This window comes from Corapipo altera, unplaced genomic scaffold, assembly GCF_003945725.1.
Source record: "Corapipo altera isolate COAL_440 unplaced genomic scaffold, ASM394572v1 59538, whole genome shotgun sequence".
Lineage (NCBI taxonomy): Eukaryota > Metazoa > Chordata > Aves > Passeriformes > Pipridae > Corapipo > Corapipo altera.
The window spans coordinates 1-1,237 of NW_020889535.1; the positions used below are offsets into that span (position 1 = coordinate 1).

At 73.4% G+C, this 1,237-nt stretch overlaps 1 protein-coding gene across 1 annotated transcript; it reads right to left on the reverse strand.

The window, feature by feature from the left end:
- Positions 1-6: 6 nt before the first annotated feature.
- LOC113942242 (chondroitin sulfate proteoglycan 5-like) lies at positions 7-953 on the reverse strand (the record flags this gene model as incomplete). The annotated part of the gene is made up of 2 exons (XM_027633377.1): positions 7-733; positions 827-953. Coding segments are annotated over 2 exons (854 nt in total), but the record flags the coding sequence as incomplete, so codon positions are not given.
- Positions 954-1,237: the final 284 nt, after the last annotated feature.

The following is a 1,237-nucleotide window of genomic DNA, read 5'->3' on the forward strand; positions in this document are numbered from 1 at the left end:
CCCCCCAGTCCGTCGCCCCCCTCGAACAGGTCGTAGTAGTCGACGTCGATGATGTCGGAGCCCGCCCGGGCGGGCGGCGGCTTGGCCGGGCCCGTGGCCGCCGTGATGGGCTCCTGCAGCCACGTCAGGTCCGTCCAGCCGCGAGCCCCCTGCGCCGGGGCCGGGCTGGACGGGGCCGCCCAGAGCTCCGGGGGACCCCCCGAGTGCCCCCCGGCGGCGGGCACGGGGCTGGGCTCGCCCAGCACGGGGCTCTGGGGCGCGGCCGAGCCCCCGGCCGCCGGCAGCAGCTCAGATTCGGCCGAGTCGGTGGCGAGCTGGGGGCCGGGGGGGCTGGGCGGGGCGGCCGGGAGCCCCCCGATGCCCCCCGGGCTGGGCAGGGAGGCCGCCGTGGGCCGCTCGCCGCTCCCCGGCTCCTCGGGGCTGCCCAGGGCCACGGGCACCGTCCCCTCGGCCCCGGGCCAGGTCACGGCCCCGGGGGGCACGGCGCTGGCATCGCCCTCCCCGGAGCACCCCGGGCACCCCTCCGGCATCGTCGACGGGTCCGTGGTGGCCGTGCCCCCCCCGGGGGGCTCTAGCTGGGGTCCTGCCGCGGCCCCCTCGGGGCTGGTGCTGTTGCTGGGTCCCCCCGGGGGGTCTCCGCTCGCCAGGTCCCATTTTGGGGGGCTGCTCTCCAGTGAGCCCTCCCAGGCTCTCCCCTCGGCATCGCTGGTGTTTTGGGGGGGCCGCTCAGATGCTGGAGGGGGACAAGGAGAGAAAGGCGTGTCAGAGGTGCCCCCGCACCTCTGGGAGGATGTGGCAACCTGGGGGGGTCCTGACAGACCCCCACCTGCTCGACCTTGCACACACCAGCACCCCAACAAGCTATTTGGGGGGGGTTGTACCCTGAATCCTTGAGCCTCTCCCAGGGGCCAAAGGGATGAACCCCGCAGAAACCCCCAGCTCTGATGGTTCCCCTGCACCCAGTCACCCCCACAGCTCTGTGACCCCCCGCAAAAGAGACACCCCCCCCCCCCAACACGGCCCCTCCCAAACCAAGATACTCCTGGCCCAGCCCCCTCAGCTGCCCTGCAAGGGGATCCAGCCGCCCAGAGGGATCCAGGCCCCCCTGCAAGGGGATCCAGCCCTCCTCTGGTTCCTGTAAATGCACCCCACACACACAGGGGATTCAGCTCCCTGGAGTGGGATCCAGACTCCCCCTCGCCCAGCAGATCCAGCCCCCTGCAGTGGAATCCAGCCC